Genomic DNA, 23,336 nt, shown 5'->3' with positions numbered 1-23,336 from the left:
TATCTAATTTGGACTCAATCAAAGTGTTGTGTTGACATTGACTCATTATCGCCCGCGGAGGGGGGGGGGGGGAAACATTTACATGCGAATATTAATTTCATGGCCAATTACACTCTCAGGTAATCAAAGTCTATAAGCCTTGCGAATAGCTCCAAAAATTGATGACAACCATTCAGGAGATGGCTAATTGTTTAGGCCAATTACAGGTGTAGATCGCTCCCTCCCTCCCTCGGACCCTCGGATCTTTCGTCTGGGAATTTATCAAAAACGAAACGAGCTCAAGGGAACCACAGACAAGACGAGACGCACAAAACAAATTGTACTAACAGCTGGCTGGCTTTTGTTTTACCCATCTTTGCCTTTAAGGCTTGTGGTCATTTGTTTGTGCACTTGAATAAATAAAGTATCTTTCGGCGAGTCCGAGCTTGATTAATGCTAATTGCAGCAGCAATGCGTGCGGCCGCTGATGAATTGAATGCAATGGTGTTGCATTTGTGGTGATGAATGCATCTGTGGCATGACTCTTGGCTGCTAATTACCTGAAGCTCCGAAATATATTGTTTGGCCCTGAAAACAAAACCAGGAAAGTCATGAAATGCTTTTTAGCCGCCGTGAAAGGTCCGCTTACGTAAGAGCAATTATGTAGTGCTTTCGTGATATGCATCTCTCTATTAATGAGTTTTTAAGAAAAAGAAAGAGGTGCATAGTGCAAGGGCCGCCGACAGGTAAAAGTATCTTCCAGTTGGTTGAAATCAATTTGTTAATTTAGCGGGGGAATTTGTGGATCTCTTTAGGGAAGTTATATACTTTTAATTTTAAGAGATCACAAAAGCTAACTTTATCAGATTATCCTCTAAAACTTTACTGATATTATTGGGTAAGATCTCAACCTACCTACCCTTTAAAATCCCCCAAAATGGTCATAATATCTAGACATTATCATTTGTACATCTTTTTCGTGTATTAACTTTTCTGGTTGAACTTTATCAGTCACACCTACAATGCACACTCCCCCCAATGCCCTTTTTTCTTTGTGAAAACACTCTTGACATTTGACAACTGTTTGGAAATATCAATATAAACACTGCCATTTGAGCAAACAGAACGCTGTAAACGGCAAAACAGAATTATTAGGTAGCCGAGGTAGCGGCATTTGGACACGGCTTTCAGCTTCGTTTTGGCCAACTCTATTTGATGGCAATCGCAACATCATCGGCGGCAGCGTCATCATTAAGCAACGTTCATGTCCAAAGTGCCAAAACGAGTTTCGATTCGCCTCGCTTAGAGCTTCTTCTTCTCACCTTCCCAACTAATTGCTGGCCTTGATATTTACAAAAGAGTCCAATGTGTGAGTATATAGTAGATAGTTGCTCTTCTTGGCTGGAAATTCTATATCTAAATACTTGGCTGACCACCGATTTGATTTGCATTTGCCAAGCTGCAGGCAGCACCAGCATCATCATCAGCAAAGTGTTAAAATTGCACAATTTATGGGCCAAAGTCTATTGAGTTGACATTCAGCCGGGGATGGCTAGCAAGTGTATGTCTATCCACTTGCAATTTATGCGCCGGCGACATTTACAAATGTTATACAATTTGATGACTTTATTCGTTTCGACTTCTCCAGCTGATTAGGCCCCCGATCCGGCTCTGTTTATTGTGCAATGAGCCTCTCAGCTTGTAGCGAAATTAATGCAAAATAGTTTTGCAAATTGGTTTGGTCACCCCGCCCTGGATATATATTTATCGGTTAAGACCATATACAGGCTTATGTGGACGACACAACCCCCAACTGCTGACGAGTTTAGTTGCCCAAGTCTTTCGGGTTTTAGATTTTCGTTACTCGATAGCCGCAAAGAAAAACAAAAAATGTTTTTAGACTAAAAACTGAAACTAAATCGAGTCAACATAACAACGAGCATGTTACCAATATTCACAGGTTTCAGACAACTTCAGTTAGCAGCTCGTATGCAGATCGGGAGATCGGGAGTAAAAAATCCCCTCCAGCGATGGCCGCGTGACACGCGCCACACCTGCTCCAAATACAAAGGATTAAATGCCGGACAATTTTGTTATTTTCAATTACGCCCCGCTGCTCATATTTATTATTTAATCAAAATGCACATTTTTCCTCAGTTTCGGTTGCAATTTCCTAGTGAAAAATGTTTTTTAATTGGTGCAACGTGGTGTGGCAAGCAACCAGATGATAACAACATTTCTGGCGGGTGCCGTTCGCATATATTGCATTTTAATAAACGGCCAGATATCGGTTACGTCAAGGCGTAAACAACAACAACAAACATATCATGGATCGCTTAAGACCATTACCTGGTTTTCTGGGAGGTTTGGGGGCGGTTCGGAGGAGAGAGAGCCGGGTATTTTCACGCTTTAGATAGCCAAATTGGGTAAGATACCCGCTGATGGGGATTCAATTTGAGGGGATTTGGTATCTATCAGTGGATCCGATTTCAATTAAGCGGATTAATCAAAAGGGGTTTATCATTAATCATTAGGTAAAGAAATTAAAAGAAGTGGACTTTCATAAGCTTCACAATTTCTTATATTTATTAGAGATAGTTTTAAAGTATCTAAGAGATATGGTTTGATTTAACTAGAGATAGATTAGTTGATAGATGGAACCAATTGCAGTTGATCAGATTGACTTTACGATTGCTTCTTGAGTATTTGCGTGGCCAAAAGCCCCCTAAAGCCTTGTAGATATTTAAATTCAGATTAGATGCAAAGATTGATTCTTTGGTATCTCACCTGAGGGGTCACACCCAACATCAGCAGCAGCAGCACCCAGTTTGTCGTCAGGCAACCTTGAGAGACCTTCACTTCTGAGACAGTTCTGAGTGCAAGGATAACCTGCAGTCAGTCAAGCCCGATGGTGATGTTGATGTTGATGTCGATGTCGAATCCACTTGACTTTGACATGCTGCAGCTCGAACTTCATTAGGCCTGCCCACTTGCAACCCAAAAGATACTTATACTCGGCGGAGCTGGGAGTTATTGGAGCGGCAACTTGAAAGCGCAATCGCTGAACTTGCAGCACCAACGCACCAAAAAAGATCGCAACAAATTACGCTGAAACCAAAAAAATAAAACCAAAAAGCAAAGTGCGTTCTGGTGGCAGATACATTTTGTGAGCAAATTAATTTTGATTGCTTTTGAGAGCCGCTGTGTGGGCCAAGTTCTTTAGCCATTGGCCACCACTGACCACTGGCCATGGGCGGTGGCCACTGCTGCTCCACTGCTGATTTTTATTCTTTTATAAATATTCATTGACCAGTTGGAAAACCACAACAGAGATACAGATACAAGTTCAGAATCTGGCATGGAGTGGGCTGATGGTGGGCTCGGAATATTTTTAACGAGCTGCTTTATGTAAACAAACTGTTAACACGGCCGGTTTCTTCCCTCTCCCTCTTCGCTCTCTCCATAAACCTACCAATATTTCTCTCACTGTAAGAGCTTTAATATCCGTTCTTGTTCTTATTGTCGTGGCCGTAGTTTATGACTAACATGCACTCGCTGCGAACAGCGATCTTAAGAGCCGATTAGATTTAACCTTGACCAAGATGATAACCAACAAAAAAAAAAAAAAAAGAGACCAGACAACAACTACAAAATTAATACACACCTTAACGCATTTCCATTGATGGCTTCAAAAAGAGCAATAACTATTTCTAAAAATTCAACAAAAAAACGCAGCCTTGATTTTGCGGTCTTTGATCGGAAAGAGATTTTCATATAAACGACGCCCAAATACGTACATAATTCTTTTAAATCTTGTTTCATTTGCATTCGAATTAATATTTATTATATATATATATATTTTTTTTTTTTTTGCGGTGATCACAGTCCGCGTGTAAGACAGGCAACTTCTATTTCAATTAACATTCAATTTTTTGACGGCAGCCAGACGGCCAACAGCAACAGTCATGACTATAATGATGATCGGCTGGCTGCTCCTTCCGCCGGGCTTGGGGCCAATGTTCGTGTCATGAATTTGCACAAATTATGCTAATTTCCCAAAAATTACAAACCGCAAAGTGATTTTTTTTTTTTTGTACCCCTCCCCTCTTCTATTGCTTTATTTGTTGCCTGCCAATTTTTGGTATTTGCACATTTGAACGCGATGATGCTCTGGGCCAGGCCAAAACACAAAAAACAAATACGAAAAGGTGTTAATTTTGATTGTAAGTAAATTTTTGGTTCAGTGAACTCTTTTATTTTTCTAGTGGCGTGTCACATTATGCAACCATTCATGGATTATCTGCGATCATTGTGGAGAAATATTACAAGTAGAAATGATTTACATTTAATTGAATAGTGGGGGAAAGAAACGAAAATATCATCACAAATCAATCAGGCTCATTGTCAGTTGATTGCAATCGCGGGGCGTTTCTGCAGGTGTCAATCAGGCTGTCTGTCTATCCGTATCCAACAGATACGCGCACTTGTCCCAAATGGTGTGTGAAAGGCTACTCTACTCTACTCTACTTTTTGGTGAGACACAGAAACCGATGCTAAAACTGAAACTGAAACTCAAACTGAAACTGAAATGGTCAAAAGCACCCGTGAGCGTAATGCCAAAATCAGTTTGTCTCTCCTCTCCTCCCCTTCCCCCTCTGAAGATATATAACAATCGTGTTGTGGGTGATTACATAAACAAGACAACTCTCGGACAACTTTATTTTCGGGCCAGCTGAGAGCTGAGAGCTGAGAGCTGAGAGATACCCGTGGCGCAAATGTATCTTTAGTGTGTAAGCTGCGTGATTTGAAAGCAATTTGCTGTATTTCCCCACCTCAGCACCCCTTGGCTTTTATACTCTCTCCCCCATCTAATGCACTCTAAGCCTCTATCCATTGAACAACATGTAATTGGCCTGGCAGCACTTGCCGACAGCCGGAAAAATTGTAAGGTCCATGATTATCGTAAAATATTTGGAACTTTATGCTGGGAGCCAAGATATAGCAATTTGAAATGGAGGAAGTACTTGATGGAACAGGAATTTAGATATTTTCTATAGATTATATGCAACAAAAAGATAGTTTCTATAATAATAATAATAATTCCCTTTCTTTAACTGAAACCCATATTGCAGTATCATAAACCCATTTAGTAATGCATTGTCTTAATTAAAACTTATTGTATTGAAAAGTAAGTCAAAAGTTCATTTCAAAATTCCAATTTGATTCGAAAGCGAACATAATTCCTTTTAGTTGTTCGATTTCATCAGTTTTATTTTACGATTTCCCAAGTAAAAGCGTTTTCATTTCAACTAACAATTAAGAGGCAATTAATCGGCCACACTTTCAAGACACTAAGCCTGGGTAAATAAATCGTATTTGGGTAATTTATTAATTGATTTTTCGCATAAATTGCGTTCAAGGCGAGGCGTTTGGAAAACTACAGTCTGGCAGTTACACAACACACGTACCAGAACTCTTAAAAACAAGACAAACTTAAGCCAAAAAAAGTAACCCCCTCAAAACATTAAGTAAGTCTGAGGAAAATAAAACAAACAACCCGAAATAAGCACAGCACACGCCCAAAATGCTATGGCTTGTTTCTTTACAGTTTTCCGAGGTTTTTCTTTAGCTGCCTGGGATGGAAATGCGGAAAGCGCCACTAACGTGAAAAATTTGTTACGAGAAGAGGAGGGGCGGAAAAATGCCAGCCAGCCGCGTAAATTAAAAGATCTGGCAAATGGCAAATAACATTAAATTAACTGTGTTGACACACACAGAATTTATGCACAAATTAATTTTACTTATGTTATTTCCCAAAACGAAGTGTAGTTGTGAAATAAGAAAGAAAGACCGAGATTGAGTTGTTTGCTTACCTCTTTTTTACTTTTTGGCACCTTCTCCTCGTTATTGCTGTCAATTTACTTTCAATGTGAATGCCAGGCTTTTATCTCGCACATTTATCATACGCACTGTGTGCCAAAAGCCATTTAAGTGTCGCTAACTCAAATATTTATCATAATTCAAGTGCCCAGCAAGATGCAGCTCCAAGCTCCAACAATTTTCAATGCACTCGAATTGCATTTGAAGTGGCTGCTCCTCTGGTCCGGGCCATGTCTTGGCCCATGTCATCAGTGGCAATTTGTTGCTTTGGCTTTGCCTGCAATTTGTTTATGGCACATGTTGTTGTTTTCGCTGCTTTGCCTGGTTTCTGTTGACATTTAAGTGAAGTCGCGTGTGCGGGGACATTGAACTTTGGCGTTTTGTATTTATTTTAATTTCGATTTTTTTGGCATTTTCAAAAAATGCTCTGAGAGAGCACAAACCAAGTTCGTTGCCTAAGTCATTTGTTTGCCTGATTTGTGTAACGAAATTTTCATGGGAACACTTGCCTTGAAATTACTTAAGTTTTATATTCCCATGGGATAACTTTAGGAAATCAATAAAATTGAAAAGTTAGCTGACTCATTTTCCTTTATTTATAGTATTTAAATTGGCGTGATCTCAGCTGGTGGCTCTAATGTCCAACCGGCTTTACTCACTGTTAATATTTTAATTATAGCATTATGGCCAAGATTTAATTAGCTCAGCTCACGCCCGGTCAAGTGGGAGTTCCGATGATCGATAAACAAAAAGGCAATTAAAGTTGAAACGAAATCGTAAGCAAATTGAATCGAAAGCATTTAGTTGGCTAAATATGTTCACTTGGTAATTTAGTAGCTAACCTTTTTCAAGGCCTTTTGGCCCGCCGGGTCTTTTTATACTCCGCTAATTATTGCAATTACAAAGGCGATAAAAACGAACAGAGAGACCAAGAATAGTGTGGAAACATTTCTTATCTAGATCACGGATTATTTGCATAAAATGTGCAACTATGCAAATTGCAACTAATTTTTATGACTCGGCCAGCGTCATTCAAACGCAACTCATATTCATATTGCTGAGTGCAGTCGCAGTCGCGGGCCAAGAATGTTGGCTAAAACAAATTCAATAAATTATTTAAATGTCCGTCGGTGGTCTGCATTGCCCCGAAATGGAGTCAGCTGCCGGTGTCAGTGGTTTGACAAATGTCGATGTTAATTTAATGTTATTAATGCAAGTTCACTTATGACTTGAATAAAACCTACGACCTTTCCCTCTTATATGTATATAATTAATTAGCAAATCTAAACCTTTCTCACCTTGTTATTTTGTATATTTTCAGGAGGGCAGCATTGGTCACGATTTGGTGATTAAACCCTTGCCGCACGAACTGAGTCCCAATCCCGAGGAGTCGCACCACATCATCTTCAAGCGTGAGGCAACTGCTGCCGAAGAGCAGCTGAGTGACTTTGGTGAGTCTCATCATCATTATCATCATCATCAATTCGAAGCCCCTGAGAAGCAGGCTATGTTCTTAATGAGCTCATTGACCCATAGAATGCCATAGAAATCCACTATGTACCTACTACCTTCATAAATCTCGCCTCAAAGATCAACGTGAGGGCGATAGCATTTCCTGCTTCAATCTTTAACCACAAATAAAAATGCGAAATAAGAAGACGTAATCGTAAATGCGAAAAAAAGAGTTCAATGTAACAATTCGCCCTTCGCTGAATGCATTTACCCCTTTAACAGTTGGTGGCGCCAAAATTCCACCTATAATCACTATAAAGTTATTTATTTAATGCCTGGTATTTCACTCAAGCCCCACAAAAATTATCCCCAATACAGTTAACTGTGCGGCTACCTGACTTGTCCCGTCCCAGCTTCTTATATCATAATAAAGACATTCCAATATTCGATTTTTGCTTAATTTTTTGTAACTTAATTCCACCAATTTCCGGTTTTTATTTATGCACAGCCTTCATGGAGCCCGACGATCTGCTGGCCAGCGAGAAGCTTGAGAAGCTGCAGCGTCGCCAGCGACGCAGTGCACCCAAGAGTCCCGATTTCGAGGATCTCAATGATGAGGATGAAGGAGCCCTCGAAACGGAACCACAGACCGCCGAGTCCCGGATCCGGTCACGCCGCCAAGCCCCGTACATCATCTATCCCGAGGTCCTGGTCATTGTCGACTACGATGGCTACCGGCTCCATGGCGGCGATAATTTGCAGGTACGTGTGCGTGACAGGGAGCTCAATTGGAAAACCAAATGGCTGGAAAATGGGGGGGAAAAATAAAAATAAGTAATGGTTAGTTAAAACCGAAAAAAAAGAAAGAAATTAAGAGACGGGTGCCGCGAATGAAGTTGTTTTGCGATGGCGATTTGCAGACAGCTCGGGATTGTCTCTGCGTGTGTTTTGCGATGCCGTCGATGCCCGTCGCACCCAATCCAGCACCCGGAGCGGATTTCAGTTAGATAGGCTTTGTAAAAGTTGTTTTTCTTTTTTTTTTGTGGTTCGATACATGTGTAGATGTTATGCGAGCCAAGACATATCTCAGTGATAGATAGCTTGGGGTTAGACAAATCCCCAAAGGGGATAAGACAGCCCAGTTATTTCTAATAAAAAGTATTTATAACTTTAAGATTTGTTCAGGCCTCATTCCTGGGCCTTACTTTTATATTTATGGGTCCTCGTAAATATAATTATTATGCACATCACTCGCAGGTAAAGATTTATTTGTCTGGCCAAACTGGGTGCGTTCTTATGTTCTATGTAGCTTGTAGGAATCCCAAAGAATAGCCTGAGATGCGGTTGAGATGAAAGTCTATCAGAGTGATGAATGTATAGTACCTCTGACAGATACGTGCATTATATACTATGTTATATTCTATAATATATTCTCCTCTCTCCCCAGGTCAAACGCTACTTTATCTCTTTCTGGAATGGCGTGGATCTAAGATATCGCCTGCTGAAGGGACCCAGAATACGCATCAGCATTGCCGGCATTATCATTTCACGAGTAAGTTATAGAGTAAAAAAAATCTATATAAATTAAGCCCCTAGCGGGGGATCATTACACAATCACAACAACAGCAGCAGCAAAATTCAACTTTCATTTGGCTAATTGAGTAATCCATTTGGTTAGCTCAACTCTGACCCCTGACTCCAATATGGGCCAGATTGGTAGCCGCAAGCAAAACCCGCTCCAAATGAACTGTCACGATCTGGGAATCTGGCTGAAAATAGAAAAATCGAAAAAACATGCAACGCATGCGCTTCGATTCGTTAGAAAAAAAATGTGAACAATCAATTTGGTTAAAGCCAGGCCAACAAATTTTAACAAGTTTTTTATTTGGTACGATTTTGGTCCGTGTATTGTGCTCACTCGTGCCTGCTCTCTGAGCCTTGCTAAATGTGTTTTTTTTTGTGGTCTTAGACTAGAAATTAGCAACAGAAATATTTTATGGACACGCGAATCGAGTTAGCCAGAAAAGTTGGCTTTAACCTTCTGGCTGAAATGTCCTAAAGAGTAGGGGAATTGGAAAGAGAATATTAACTATTTGTAGATTCCACAAATAAGTTTTTAACTTCTATTATATATAAACAATTAGGGGTTTAAAATTCATAAAACATTTAAGTAATTTATAGATCAAGAACCCAAAGAATATGCTACCATAAACAGCTAGTCTTAGCCCGTTTATACCAAATCGCTATAGTTAAAAATCAGCTTAAAGCTGGATTGAGCCAAATATTTTAGAACTCCCGGAAGTCTTTTACAAGCTCCATTTTAGCCATAAAACTAATACCATATGTGTGCCTCTTACAGTGAATGATATATGGCATTCGTGAGTGATCTCTTTGATCTTTGTTAACATCTTTCACTTATTAACGTTCAACTAATTTGATTGCATAACCCAGATGGAGAGAGAGAGAGAGCCATAAAACACTTTGACAACATTATAGCATTATTCGTGGCTTTGCTACTACCAATTCGCTTTGTCTCAATCTTGGACCTAGACTTTCTCACACAAATCAGTTTGCCGTCGGTTCAGGAAGCCATTTGTCGTGGCCAAGAGAGAGGAGAGAGAGAGAGGAGAGTGTGCAAGAGAGTGGGCCAAGTGATGTGGCACACGAAAGTGGAAAATTGGCACAGACTTGGGATTGGGGCACCTGCAGCATAGACGCCACCAGTTGCATCAAGCGGCTGCCCACACGACAACGGCTGCTCCAGCTTTGAGTCCAACTCCGAGGAGACAACGATGTCGACGGGTTACCCTAAGTACGTCAATTGGCTTTGGCTCTAACTTTTAAAGCAGCGGAGGCAAAAAAAAAATTATTTTCAGACCGCATAAATAATGCAACAGCCGCTGCCGCCGCTGCTGCAGCAAACTGCAACTGCAACTGCGACTGCGTGTTGGCCGTGGTTACATAATCTAATGGGCCACGCTAACTGCAGCCAGCGTTAGCCAAAGTTGACTCAGATCAGATTTTTTTTTTTTCGGTTGGCATGTGTTTCAATTTTTTGTATATTTTCCTTTTTGCCCAATTTCACACACACTCACACAAGTCAGACTTCCTCTTCTGTGCGATTTGTGCCCACATGCGTACGCATATCGTATCTGTTGGATTCAGATAGACCTAATGTATCTCGGCATCCGTCGCTAAACAGTTTCTATGTCGCTAATGAATGTGGCAACAACAAAAAAATAAAATACTGAAAAAGCATGGAAGTCGGGTAATTACTCAGAATTTGAGTTGGGTAACAAATTATATCCGATAAAAAAAAAAACAATCTCAAAACAACTTTATGGAACACATTTAAATCGGAAGAGATTTGCTTGATAATTTGCTGGGCCAATACAGAAGCCATAATATATATGAGTGCGAACTTTAAAAAAATAAATAAACCCAAACAACTTGACCCCAATGACAGTAACAAAACACCGAATGCCTTTTCCAATTGCCAATCGCTTATATTTCATAAAACAAAAAGCCCCAAAAGAGACACCCAAATGCACGAAATCCCCAAGTCACATAAATTAATCACCGATTGACAAATAACTAAGAGAATTACTTAGGCAACAACTTCGCCAAAGTGCCAAGATCTACGAGAGTTGTTCAATTAATTGATTCTAACTCAACGGAGAGTCGAAAAAATAAATAAATAAGCCGCAACAAAATGACAACAAAACGCTGAGGCATTAATAAGCCATAAACTGCGTAACTTGGCCGAGACGGAGCACCAAAGGCGTTAAGAACTGCAAATCGTGTCATTATTTTTGCAACCCCTTACCCCCTCCTCTCTCTAGGTAATGAATGGGAGGCAGAACAATGAGCTCTGATCGAGTGCCAACCCAGTTACGTAGGCAACTCTTAACTCCAAAGAGCTAAACTTGGCCAAATCAAAAATTCTAATCGAGTGGCAAGCGCTCAAATTACATTTTGGCCAAGGGGGATTATTAAATGGTTTTTTCTGTTAGTATAAAAGGGTAAACTGGGAGAGTTTCGGTTACTATCAAATAAAGAAAATCCATATAAAGTATAGGAAACATTTAAGTTAGATAATAAATAGTAAATACAAAAGGAATTTGTTAATAAATACTTCTTGACAGACATAAATTATATATTAAACTAAGCTTTAATGTCTCTCAATCAACTGTGAAATTCAATACTAAGTAACAGCCCGTCGAGCTTTGACGTATTTCTCCATGTTCGCCACACGATACGCACCTAATAAATTGCGCATACGCAACGTTGCCGCTGCGGCCGCACTGAAATATGTGTGTGGCGCAAGCGCAGCGCCAATGCGTTCGACACTTGTCGAGGCAGAGCAGTAGGGAGGGGGACTCCAGGGGAAGGCTGTTTAGCTTCTAACGGAAAGTTGCCCGCAATTAATTAAAATGTTAATTAAATGTCACAGATAAAAGTTCAAGTCAAGTCGGTAGCCGACTTAAGCTACCTACCTTACCCCCACGCTAAATCCCATAGCTTTTGTGATCTGATATACAGTGTTGGCTTTATAAATCTGTATCTATGACTTGTTATGATCACCTGCAGCACAGCGCTATCAGCTAAAGGAATTCCACCAATTGATTAATGGAGCAATATCGCAAAAATGGTTTACCTAACTTCCTGCCAGAATTCTCTGGACTATCCCCAATTTCAAAAGCAATCGACATTTGGCATTCTCCCGTTTCAGTCTTATCTCAACGACTCTATCTAAAGTGCCACAGAAATGCCAAAATAAATGCATGGAGCGACACACCCAACAGAATACAAAAAATAATACCAAATATATATTACTCTGGCCAGCTTTCATATTTGCCAGTTGTCATAACAAATTCCACACGACTAACGAAGGCCCGGGATAGGGCGCTGACCAGGTGTTGGCCCCAGGGCACATTTCTCGCTCCTGCGAGACCCATATCCCCATGAGTCCATGGTATATATAGTATATAGGGTGCCGGTAGCCAAAAATACAAGTGGCAGACATACATAAATTGCATTAATGCAAATGGAAACGTGCCACAGAGTTCGGATATAGCAGCAGTAAGGCAGAAAGGCAGGCAGGCAAATAAATAAATAAACAAATAAATGGTTGCCAAGTGGGGGAGATGCCGGAAAAGTCGGAAAATTCATCTTGTGTTCAACACCCTAACGGGGAAATGGTAGTGCAAATAATCGTTATAACTTGTTCATAATCTGAGTTTTAATTTCAGGAGATTAATGCATTTGGTGCATATTTATTACTTATATTTTAGTTTTTCAAATAATTGCTCTTTTATGATGATGTTTAATAGCTAAGATGATGGATTATATTTATATTTTAAAGTAATGGGACCTATTAAAAGAAAAAGTTATATATTTTAATTGGATAAAGCAATTTAAAATGGTTTTCCTTTCAGAAGTAGCTGAGATAAAAATATGAATATGATATAAAGCCCTTTAGTATTATTCATACCCTTGAAGAGGCTCTGTAATTAGCAGCTTCATGTTATTTAAAATACCCTTATTACTTATTAATTTAAGCTGCTTATCCTTGTGGACTCATGGCTAGTTATAGGGTATAGTAAAAGGAAAAGTCTCCCTCATATCTTGACCCAAACGGCTTCGCTCTGTGGGTGGTGTCCCAATCCCCCAAGCTCAGACTTATCTGCTGTGTGGGCGCTGAAAGTCAAAGCGTATGTCATTGGGTGGGTGTGTGTAGTGTGTGGTGTGTGTGTCCGAGTGGGTGTGAGCCAGTGTCCACCACCCTGTTGGATAGTTTAGTGACCAGCCTTGCGAAATGCTAGAAATTACAGGCAATTGCATTGACAGTTTTTAGTTTTTAGTTTTTTTTTTATGGCCGGTAAGATTTATATGCCCGGCCCACCAAAGGAAAGGCTCTGTGGAAAAACCGGAGTTTATAGTTGGCGACCAGACTGCAAAAATTAAATTAAAATATATAACATTTTCATTTTTGCTTTTAATTACGCACAAAAGGCTATTGCAAAACTGTCGCGAGGCTTTAGTTTATTTTTTGAATTTTTGCCGCACTTTGTACTCCATTTTCGGGGGAAAGGCAAACCGGTCCCGGTCGTGGCTCGGTTACATTTTAGGTCCTAACTGACAGTTTCTTTTGATAAGTTTTTTCTTATATATTTTTTATATTTTTTGTGGCTTTTTCCGATTATTTGACAAATGTTGGCTATACAAGTTGCCACTTGAATTGTGCAATCTGTAATCAAAGATGTGCCAGGTCATCCATGGTCCAGTCGGGAGAGGGACCACGTCTGTTGGTGGTCCATCGTCGTCGTCGTCGTCGTCTAAGGTTTGTCTTTCCCAGGCCAACTTGGGGTGACGTTGATTGCCGTGTATGGTCGTTGAGGTCTGGGAATTGCTGAGGCAAAGCAATATCTTGAACAGCAATTAGTTTGCATATAGCCAGGAATTATGTAATATATTATCTGTTATATATACTTCCATCTTCTTTAAAGAACTTACAAACCCAAACTTGACTTGATTGCTGAGGAGCATCTTTGATGCTCTAATAAACCACTCAAAGTGCAATTCCATAACAATTATTTGTAATTTTGTGAATTCCAAAACCGAACTCTATAGGTTTTTGCCTTTCCCAATCATTTTGATTCCGTTCCAAGGCCACACAATTGAAGCATTTAAAATTCTTGATAGTTTTTCGCCTGTCGAAAATTACCAAAAGTTCAATACGAATTTATATTTTGTTATTTTTAATTTCGGGAGAACGACGTGCTCGCACTCTCAAATGATCAGATGTGTCAGATCCATTGGATAGACTTTGAGTGCGGACTCAGATACAAAGATACGGAGGTACAGATACACCCAATCGAGCGGATACGTTTTGCATCTCATTTGGCAATATACTGGATGTTATATTTCCAAACTCCATTCCGTGATGTTTGTGCTTGTATGTCTTTATGGATCACTTTGTCAGACCGTGTTCATTTCCTCGACATCTGCTGTCCGTCAGGTTAGTTGGTAATTTATCAAAAAGACTTGGGAACCCAGAAAAAAATAAAAGCAAAACCGATCTCTCAGTGACTCTATCGTTCCGAGACTGTTTTATTTTTTACTATTCTCTGCAGTTGGCTGCAAATCAAATGTGTCAACCGAGTGCGGCTTGTCACTTAACTTTGGTTTTATCACCTGCACCGGAGACTGCTGCTTAAACTGGAAGTGCAACTGGTTCGCAAAAGCACACAGATTAGCCATGAGAGCCGTATTAACATATTGATTTGCCTAGGGCTCAAAGTGATTGACAATTGTGTTATTTAAATTTATGTAGCTGTCACTTTGGTCAATATCTGAGAAACGCCCCATGGGTCACGACACGAATGCGCTTTATACAATATATATATAATATTGTTGTGGATTTACGAATGCTGAAAGTTGCCCTCGGATGTACATAACTGATGAAATTGCCACTGCAACCGGTAACTGCAACTGCAGCTCCAATTATGCAACGCACAATTGCAACTGGTTTCCCACGGTGGCCTAGCCTAACAATCAAAAGCAACGAAATTTTAAAGGAAGCCCACACGACTTTGACTTTGCCCGCTTCGATCGCTGATCCAAACACAGAGAAAAAATTTAATAATGTCATAGAGTGGAACTAATATTTAAGATTTATTTGGATTAAGTGAAACGAGACATTTGTCATAACTTGAGTTTGTATGGAAATGAATGTGGCCCTGACACTTTTATAAAGAGATTTATGGAGCTGTGACAATGTTTTTTTGCTTTTATAATAAATAAATAGGAATTCTATTTTCTCAGACTCGTGGGTTTTACGAGAGTTCTATTAAAAGATATTTTAATTAAGCAAAAAAAAGAGAATACCAAAACATTAATCGTCAGGTTTCAATTGACAAAAATCTCTTTATAAATGCAATTTCATCTAAATTTCCACTAAACTTTGAGTTAATAAACACTTCTCATTATATTATTTTAATATTAATTTTTAATCAAAGAACTCAGATTAGTTTTTCTGTGCAATTTCAATGCTGATCATCTCCTACTGCATTGGCCTTATCGCTTGACTCGGCGGCATTTGCAGCACGTTTTTCACGTTCACTTGATTTCCGTTTCGACTTTTAGTTTCCAGCTTCATTTTCACCATCGAATGGGCCATAAATATTTCACTTGAAGCTCTTACCATTCGCTTCGCGTCATCCAGCCAAAATGCCAAATCAGTTGCATCATTGCAATGGGATTTTGTACGAATATTTGGACATTTTCACTACCAAATGATGGCCCATTCTTATGTGGGCCAGTAGGTTTAAGAGTGAATTTGATGGGGGCTATAAGTGTCAGCTTAAGGGAATTAATTATTGGGTAATAGTGGTAAGAAAAAGGTGTTGTAAAGAGAGAATAAAGTAACTTGTTCTTATTAGTTATTTAAGATATTGTATTTGTAAAAGGGATTTTAGAGTATAGTATTTTAAATCAAGATCGAAGTTAGATAAACTTTAGCCTAGAGCTATTTTCATAGGAAACCGTTCTTAATAAAGTTAAAAACATTAAGAGCAAGTGTTCCCATATTCCTAAAAATATACATATGTATTAATAGTAATAGTAATAATCCCTTAATAACCTTTAATTTCTCTTCATTTTTAGGGTCGTGATGCCACACCCTACCTGGAGCGTAACCGAGTGGGACGAGATGCCATTGATTCAGCCGCTGCCCTTACGGACATGGGAAAGTATCTGTTCCGGGAACGACGTCTGCCCGTCTACGATATTGCCGTGGCCATAACCAAGTAAGTTTAAACTGGCTTCTGGCCAAATTATCTTGTGTGTTTTGAGTTCTCTTTGCAGAATCGACAGTGAAACCTTCACCGAGCAGTACTTCCTCTTTCTAAAACCTCTATCCACTATCAACAAAAGTTTTTCTACCCAAGATTTCCCACGAAATGTATTTTAAAAGATTATTAAATTAAATACTCGTGTCTAGGTATGATATGTGTCGCAGGCGTAAAGGAGGTCGTTGCACCAAGGGCACAGCGGGTAAAGACAGATTTCAAAAACCAATTTAAGGAAAATCATAGATTTAGATTCTCACAAAACACACACCCATGACCACACACACACACACACATATTCTCACACGCACAAAGAACAAATGTCATTGCGGGTGTTTAACATATTTTAGCTAGTTTTTCGTTTGCACCTTTCAAGATACAAGAAATTAAGTAAAAATAATAATAATAACAAACTTAAGTTGACTAATTTTGCGTGTGGGTCTTAATCAATTATTTATACAACACAGATACAGACACCGACACATACTCACACTAAACACCAAATACAGACACAGATAATTTACAACATTTAAGAAAAAAAGAAAAAAGTTAATCTTGCAAAGCGTTAAACTAATTTGTGTAGCATTAAACCGGTTGATTTATTCAGTATTTTGTAGCTGCTTTAAGGTTTCATTGGTTGAAGCATACATTTACATCGAGTTTTAGTTTAACATTTAATTTTGGTTTATGAGCCATATGGTGAGAAATCTCATCAAACGATTCTGAGATTCAGGCTTTTAGAATATATATCTTGGATATGGTATTATAGGTTTGGCCTTTAAATATAGTTATTAGAGGAAAAGGTCTAAAAAGCTTATTAAAAAAGGGTTATTAGTTATGAGTAATTATTTAATATTTGCTTTATTGTATTTTTGACTCTTTTAAGACTATGTATTACTCATATTTTAATGAGGAATTATATTAATAGATAGGTAAATCTTAGAATCTAAGAACTAAAGGAAATAACAAATATCTTTCAACATTATTTTAGTACTGAGAGCTAAGCAATGAATGCGCTTTATATTACTTTCTTAGGCTAGATTATAAGGTCCTTCATCAGTAGTTAAATTTTGGAGAAGTTTTAAGGGTTTCTTCTAATACTTCTTCCGCTCCTGACTCTCCTCAAAAACTGCCACCATTTGTGACTCAAAATATTTGTGCGCAAATGCTCTCGATTATATCCGATCGAGGCGAAGCGAAAACAACTATCGATCAAAACGCCTTGGGGAGATAATTGATTAAATGAAGCTGAAAACACCCCAAAAACGAAACGAAATCTAAAAATTTCTACGCATTTTTTGAACAATTTTCGCCCGCAGACTTGATATGTGCCGTCGCACCTCCGCTTATGGTGAATGTAATCGCGGTACCGCAGGTAAAGACCCAGCCACTAGCTGCCAATTTGTTAGCCAACATCTGTACAGATAAATGCAAAACAAAACAAAAAAAAAAACGCTAAAAAACTGGCAAAAAAAGAAACACAGAAGTTAAGCAAACGCGTTAAAAATAAATAACATTAAAGGCGGTCACCGCCGAACCCAAAATGCGTCGCTCCATCATCAACAAAATCAAGCAAATTTAATTGAATTTCATGCACGTCTCTTTGTCTCTATTTTTATCCTCCTTCTATCTCTTTCTCTATATCTCGCCTCTCTCTTTCTGAGATTCGAATTTCTGTGTGTTTGTTTGTGTCTCGCACGCGCCTGTGTATAGCAAAGTAAAAAGAACGCCAAGAACAGGAAATGGCTGCTCGAATGCGCCATCTTGTGGCGTGCTACTCTAACTGTACAGTTTCCGGCTAAATTTGAGATGTTTCTTTAAGCCTTTAAATTGTACAGAAAACTTTGTTTCTTTGCCTATCGAACTGTCTTCGTTTTTGTGTGTATATATCTCTCAACTTTTCTTTAGCCTTTTCCAGCATTTGTTTGTGTCAACTGCATGGAATATTTATTTTCCCGAACACAAGGCATCAAACTTTCGTTTCCGTTCTATTGTCAAATAAAAACCTTTTCAATTTTTGTGTGTCCATATATAACTAATAAATATTATAAGAGTTTCAGCGTTACAAAATTATGAAAGGAGTTTTACATGAAATGTAAATAAATATATTAAGTTAATTATTTTAGAATGAGAAAAGATTGCTTTATACTTATAGTAAGAAAAAAAGGTTCTGGAAATATTTCATTAAAATAAACAGCTGATTTTGTATGCTTTCTAAAGAATATTTTATAGTTTTAAATATATTCAAAGCCACACTCTCTCAACTTACTAACATTGGTGAACTTTAAGCTACTCTGGGCTCTGGACTAATCGTTTCTAAGTAATGGTAATTGTGACTAAATTTACACATTTAAATGCACCTACTAATTAATTGCTCTCTCACATCGATTTACTTACTCCCCCCGTCCCCTCACAATCACAAGCTTCTCTCAGCGGTTACAGTTATTATGTAAAAATAAAATACGATGCTTGAAAGCGAAAAGAGAAAAACTAATTGCTTAGTTGCACAAAAAAAAAACAACATTAGATTTTTCATTTAATAACTGCAACAGCGTTTGGCGACTTGAATAAAAATTGTCAACTTCCTGTTGGACAAGAGAGAGAGAGAGAAAAATAAAATGAAAAAGAAAATGTGTTTGAGAAAAGCAGAAACCACAAAACAACCTACTAATTGCCTAATTTTCGGTGTGTTTCGTGTGTTTTCTTTTGGAAAAAACAAGGCTTTGCTTACGTCGGCGGCGCATGCGTGGTGAACAAGCGACTGGAGAAGGTGAACAGCGTGGCCATAATCGAGGACACCGGCGGCTTCAGTGGCATCATCGTGGCTGCCCATGAAGTGGGACATCTGTGAGTTATAAACATTAAAAAATTTATGATTTTAGGAAGGCATTTAGTATCTTGAAAAGGTCCTAAAAAAGGTCATAATTAAAATAAAAGATTCAAGAATTTTTTAAATAGTAATAAAAGCCTATGAACCTTTTTCTGACAACTTTAAATATTTTCTCATACAAAAGATACATTATTGCCACATCCTAATCAAAAACATGTTTTTTGCAATAAATAAATATGATTTGTTTGATCTCTGTCCGTTTATTGGTGGATTGGCAAGCGGAACCTTCCACTTCCCCTAAAGACACACTCTATTTAACGCCCCAAATCCACGATCGGGAGTTCATTTCGCACCCAAACTAAAAAAAAATATACAAATACAAAAACATGAATAATTTCCGCTGCTGGAAACTGGTCAATGAAACTCGTTTGCATTTCCGTTTGACATCATTCGGCGTGCAATTAATCAATTAACATTTTTCCCCGCTCAATCAAAATGTGTCTCATGCTCTGCGGCCATATTTCTATATTATATTTTTTTTGTGCTTCTCAGGCTGGGAGCGGTCCATGACGGTTCACCGCCGCCCAGCTACTTGGGCGGACCGGGTGCCCAGCGTTGTCGCTGGGAGGATGGCTACATCATGTCCGATCTGCGTCACACGGAACGAGGTTTCAGATGGTCCGCCTGCACTGTCCAGAGTTTCCATCATTTCCTCAAGTGAGTTTGAGGGTTTTTCTTCAAAGAGGATGATTTAATGATTAATGTTTCCTCTTCCAGTGGAGACACTGCCACCTGCCTGCACAATGCCCCGCATGAGGACAGCGCCTTGGGTAGATCGCTGCCAGGAACATTACTCTCACTGGACGCCCAGTGCCGCAGGGATCGGGGTACTTACGCCTGCTTCAAGGACGAGCGAGTGTGTGCTCAGCTTTTCTGCTTCGACGCCCAGACAGGATACTGTGTGGCCTACAGACCAGCGGCTGAGGGTTCGGCCTGCGGTAATGGTTATGTGAGTAATTTGATTTTTATACCCTAGAGAAAACCGTGTAAGAGGTAGCACAAGGTAATAAATAAAATGCACAACGTCATACCATTTTTAGGTGTTTGTTTAGGAGCGTGCTTTAAGACTCCAGACTCCTATTCCCCATCTTTAATGAATACATAACTAATTTTATATATTTCATAAATCCACAGCACTGTCTGGATGGTCGCTGCACACCACTGCCTTCCAATATTATTCCCGATTATGGACACAACTATCGTTTAGTATACAAGTGAGTACAGTAAAATTAGTAAAACCCCTTAGAAGAGACTGTTTTTCCCCGTAGTTTTTGTTGTGTAAGCTAAGACTTATTTACTTACTAAAAAAAATATATAAATACAAAACGCACACAACCTTTGAGAACACACGATTACACTCAGCAAACAAATTTTTTAATATACAAACTTTTACACCTTTACACACCAATTCGAAAACAACAACAACAACTACAACAACAATACGCACACCAAACACAACAACAATCTGCAATTTAATAAACATAGTAAACTCAACAACAAGAAACAAGATGCAGAGGAGGATATTGAAAATAGTAGTGAGGAGACCGATTCGCAGGAGGATGAGACTGAGAATGCGAATGAGAACGAGAACGAGAGTAATGAGGAGGAGCAGGATGAGGGCAACACTAGTAGCGAGGAGCAGGAGGCCAATCGGCAGGACAACAAGATCGAGCAGAGCTCTGCTGCTGCCGGTGGCTCTGCTGCTGCAACGACCACGACCACGACCACCATTAGGCCCAAATCGAAATCCTTTGGCTATCTGCATCGCATTCTGCCCGAAAATCGTGTCCTGGTCCAGACGAGCATCAGCAGCAGCGTCAGCAGCAGCAGCAGCAGTAGCGGCAGCAATTCCGTTGCTCCCTCAGCCACTTCAACAACACCCAAATCGACAACAACAACCACACAAACACCGAACCTATTCCAAATCTATACACACGAATTACGCAAACAAATCCAATACTATTTACACATGCTACAGACACAACAACATGCAACCAAATTGCAACCAGAACAACAGCAACAGCAGTCACAACAACAACAGTCGATAGTCGAAATACCCTTGGTACAGAAACAAAAACGCCTTACAAATTATAGTGTAACCAGCAGCACCAGCACCAGCAGCAGCAGCAGCAACACGAAACCGAACAGCAACAAGGACGAGCAGCAGCAGCAGCAACATCGGCAGGAGCAACATCATCAGGACGGCCTGCCCGATGAGGAGAACGAAGCAACTGCCGGCATTCAGAGCAATGAAGCGATTGAGCGGCAAAAACGTAAGTTCCACACACCAACCACCACCACAACAGCCACAACCAAAGCTGCGCCGATACCGATCACCGAAAAGACAACAGCATCCGTCAAACCGATAACCACATCATCATTCCTCGATGCGTATTTTAAAAAACTGCAAGCCTTGCATGATGGTGCGGTGACGGCCACCACCACCACCACCACCTTTGTGTCATCATCGGTAACATCATCGCAACAGCAACAGCAGCAGCAGCAACAGCAGCAACAGGCGCAACAGCAGCAGGAGCAACCTAGCGGGGGCAGTGCCTTCCTAAAACGTACGCCCAATCGGAGTAGTATTAAGGCATATCAAACTAGTAGTAGCAGTAGTAGTCCCCAAGAACAGACTACCAACTACATTGGCGATACCACAAACAACCTGCCAAAGGTGTTGGACAGTAACAACAACAACAACAACAGCAACAGTAATGTCACGGAGACAACCGCCAAAACACCGAAACCGAAACCCAAAATCAAGACACAAAAACTAATAAGACGCACACGAGTCATGTAATAAAGTTGCAAGAAGATGCAACTCTGGGAACTCTTTCTCTCTGCTACCAATTTAGCCTAAGCTACTACTACCTACTGCTAGCCTGAAACAAAAAAATATGATAAAGAAAAACAAACAGAGAGCTTGGAGAACCTCCAGCAAACCTTCAACGGCTACCCCCCAAAACCAATCAGAATACAAATCCACACACACTAAACAAAGCAACACGCATCACACACAAGTAAATGCCAAAACTGATCGATACCGATACCGATACAGATAGCGATACCGATTCGTTATCCTTGCGTGCGGTAAGCCCAAACCAATCCAGCAATTCAGTCGGGTTCCTAACTCAGTAGTCTAAAGCTTGGCCCTAAAGTACGCTACGAATTATAAAAGTAGAGCATGGATTTGCGATAGTTTACTAGTAGTAGTCCTCTATTCCTATTTATTACTATGCTGCCTGCCTTTTTTTAATCAATTTATCAATATATAATCCTGGTTGTTGACTCCGACGCGTTGCTGAGGCCCAAGGGGAAGCGCAAAAGGACCAGGGCTAAACTCATAGCAGTACGCATTCGTAACGGTCCATTTAGCTATAATATGGATTTATCTCGTATTTTAAGCATTTGGCATCTGGCATTGCATCGATCATATACACCCTCTTAACTTTTGTAGTACCGAATGGTAGTTCTTGAAACTTAATTACCTAATATCTTGGCATGAACTAGAATAATATCGAATTGCATTTCAGTTGAAATCATCGCTCGCCTCCGAAACGGCAGTTAGTAGGGACATTCGCATTTACACATCCGCAGACCTCGACCTCATAAAGCATGCTTGCAGAAAACTATCTCATTACCACCACAAAAACAAAAATCTATCCAAAAATATATCGAAAGATCAAAAACTCATCGCTGATTTCCTCCTAGTTCCTCTATATATTTTTCTAAAATTGCATCGAACACATACGATACCACCACCAACACAACCACACAACACATACGCAATAAAATCGAAAATGACAAAAATTGGCATTGAAACATGCGCACACACATTCCAGCATAGAAACACTCAACATACACGCTCTATTCCTCACACACGCATACACACTGTTTGAAGGCAATATCAATATATATGAAACGATATATCGAAACATCTATAACCGTAGCACTTAAGTATTATTTGATCAACAAGAATGATGGAATTGAAATAAACGCATTCTGCATACTAAATATAAGGCAGCGGAATGGCACAAAAGTGAAACAAAAGTAATTTGGCAGATGGAAACGCATGGAATGGAACACACGCACATACCACACACACCCACTTAATTCAAAATAATGGTCGGCGTTCGCAAAAATATATATCTCTATAAACTGCATAAGAATATAAGAAACTCATTGTTTTTGCACGCCAATAAAAAAAATCCTCTACTTGACATGTTTCACTAATTTTCTTTGTATTTCCTTCTCGTTTCCACCGCTTCCGTTTCCGCTTC

General features: G+C 39.5%; 1 protein-coding gene across 29 annotated transcripts in view; it reads left to right on the top strand.

Moving 5' to 3' along the window:
* The window catches only part of sona (sol narae metalloprotease), a 50,767-nt gene that overhangs the window by 26,505 nt on the left and 926 nt on the right, over positions 1 to 23,336 (top strand). Inside the window, exons 5-14 of one of the 29 annotated variants that reach the window (XM_086828704.1) lie at positions 7,181 to 7,310; positions 7,820 to 8,073; positions 8,759 to 8,863; positions 15,979 to 16,121; positions 17,483 to 17,538; positions 18,884 to 19,010; positions 19,546 to 19,710; positions 19,771 to 20,002; positions 20,188 to 20,267; positions 21,160 to 21,326. In XM_086828704.1, the coding sequence (XP_086684830.1) occupies positions 7,181 to 7,310; positions 7,820 to 8,073; positions 8,759 to 8,863; positions 15,979 to 16,121; positions 17,483 to 17,538; positions 18,884 to 19,010; positions 19,546 to 19,710; positions 19,771 to 20,002; positions 20,188 to 20,267; positions 21,160 to 21,326 (1,459 nt within the window). Of the gene's footprint in view, positions 1 to 7,180; positions 7,311 to 7,819; positions 8,074 to 8,758; positions 8,864 to 15,978; positions 16,122 to 16,315; positions 16,369 to 17,482; positions 17,539 to 18,883; positions 19,011 to 19,545; positions 19,711 to 19,770; positions 20,003 to 20,187; positions 20,268 to 20,538; positions 22,406 to 23,336 lie in introns of all 29 variants that reach the window. The other 28 variants (XM_020948579.2, XM_086828694.1, XM_086828696.1 and 25 more) reach the window with 28 other exon arrangements.

The sequence above is a fragment of the Drosophila serrata genome, unplaced genomic scaffold (genome assembly GCF_035046125.1).
Source record: "Drosophila serrata isolate PLE 108 unplaced genomic scaffold, ASM3504612v1 contig_184, whole genome shotgun sequence".
Lineage (NCBI taxonomy): Eukaryota > Metazoa > Arthropoda > Insecta > Diptera > Drosophilidae > Drosophila > Drosophila serrata.
This window is presented reverse-complemented; position numbering and strand designations above follow the sequence as displayed.